Below are 1,346 nucleotides of genomic sequence, written 5' to 3'. Positions count from 1 at the left end.
TAAATTAAAAATGATAATTATACACCTCTTAGTAGTGATTTTTTTCCCCTTAGTTGAAAACAAAAGTGGGAGGTGGAAAAAAAATACTACCTTCAATAACCAAAAATTTTATAATGGCGTTTGGTTGACACCATTTAAACCTTAAAAGAAGAAACAGATTTAACACAAAACAACGATTAAAATCTGTAAAATATTCAAGATTTAACAAAGTCAATCTTAATTTAACAATTCAAAGCTCTTCATACCAAATTAAATAAATTAATCAAGTGATACAACTTAATACCAGAAGCCGAAAAATAACAACACATGAAAAATGCATAAAAACAACACACAAGATACAATTCAACATGCAGATGAAGCAATTAATCAAATCGAATCTCTCCGATGTTCTTGTCTAGAACTTGGACTGTAGATGGTTGACGATAGTCTTGTCTAGATGGAAAGCCTTAACAAGAACGTCGCTATCTATGTCAGGCGTAGACCCAAACACTGCATTACCAATGGTGATGACTCCTGGATTCTGGCTGCTAAGTGCTGCAATGGCCACAGCATTGCCGTACCCAACATTTCTCTGGTAATGGACGAGCCCTGTCGGGAACACAAAAACATCACCCTTCTGTAGAACTTTTCTAAAGTGACGGTTTTCGGGGTTGGAAGTGACGAATCCAACTTCCAAGGTGCCTTCGAGAACGGTCAAGACCTCAGTGGCGCGAGGGTGCGTGTGAGGAGGGTTAGTGCCCCATGGGGCGTAGTCAATGCGAGCCATTGAGATGCCGAGAGTGTTCAATCCTGGAAGCTGAGTCGCAAAAACCTGTGTGACTTTAGACCCAACAGGGTTTGTGGTGTTTCCTGCTATATGAAGACCACTGAAGAGGAAGTCATTTGCTTCGACAAGTTTTGGATCCTTGCATGCCAAGCCATTCACCAACACTGCCACAAGGTGTATTCAAGTTCCATAATAATGCATTAGATGTCAGTTTTTAGAAGAAAAAGAAGAAACTAGTAATACGTGTATATGCTAACCTTGGTCTTTAGGGTCTGCTACACAGAAATCTTGGAGAGCACTGGTATCAGCTGCTAAAGCAACTGAAAGTGAAAGAGACAGAAGTAGCATTAACAACGAGAGATTAGTCATTTGACAAAGAACTAAATATGTATCGCCTGTTGATACTAACTGATTATTGGTGAATGAATATGGCATTGAGTTAAGGTCTATTTATAAACAATATTGTACTACAGAAGATACGATATAAGAAGAGAATAAATCATGTTTGACGTGGTAAGAGTAAGTGATAAGGGTTTTGCTCAAGCTGGCATGTGGAGCGTGTAGAGGGGTTATTTCTTGC

At 38.9% G+C, this 1,346-nt stretch overlaps 1 protein-coding gene across 1 annotated transcript; it reads right to left on the bottom strand.

Moving 5' to 3' along the window:
• Window positions 1–394: 394 nt before the first annotated feature.
• LOC124819936 (putative germin-like protein 2-1) lies at window positions 395–1,135 on the bottom strand. Its single transcript, XM_047291548.1, has 2 exons — window positions 1,024–1,135; window positions 395–930 (listed from the first exon to the last, which is right to left on the bottom strand). The coding sequence occupies exons 1-2, from the start codon at window positions 1,133–1,135 to the stop codon at window positions 395–397; spliced, it is 648 nt and encodes a 215-aa protein (XP_047147504.1).
• Window positions 1,136–1,346: the final 211 nt, after the last annotated feature.

Source organism: Vigna umbellata, chromosome 5 (assembly GCF_029865625.1).
Source record: "Vigna umbellata cultivar VRB3 chromosome 5, Vumbellata_1.0, whole genome shotgun sequence".
Taxonomy (NCBI): Eukaryota; Viridiplantae; Streptophyta; class Magnoliopsida; order Fabales; family Fabaceae; genus Vigna; species Vigna umbellata.
The sequence above is the reverse complement of the archived record's forward strand: the minus strand, read 5'-3'. Positions and strand labels throughout refer to the sequence as shown.

Excerpts from the sequence above, each read along its gene's own strand:
- LOC124819936 (XM_047291548.1), bottom strand. The coding sequence starts at position 1,135 with ATGACTAATCTCTCGTTGTTAATGCTACTTCTGTCTCTTTCACTTTCA. Across the intron at positions 931-1,023 it reads AGCAGACCCTAAAGACCAAG|TGTTGGTGAATGGCTTGGCA; the intron begins GTTAGCATATAC and ends ACCTTGTGGCAG.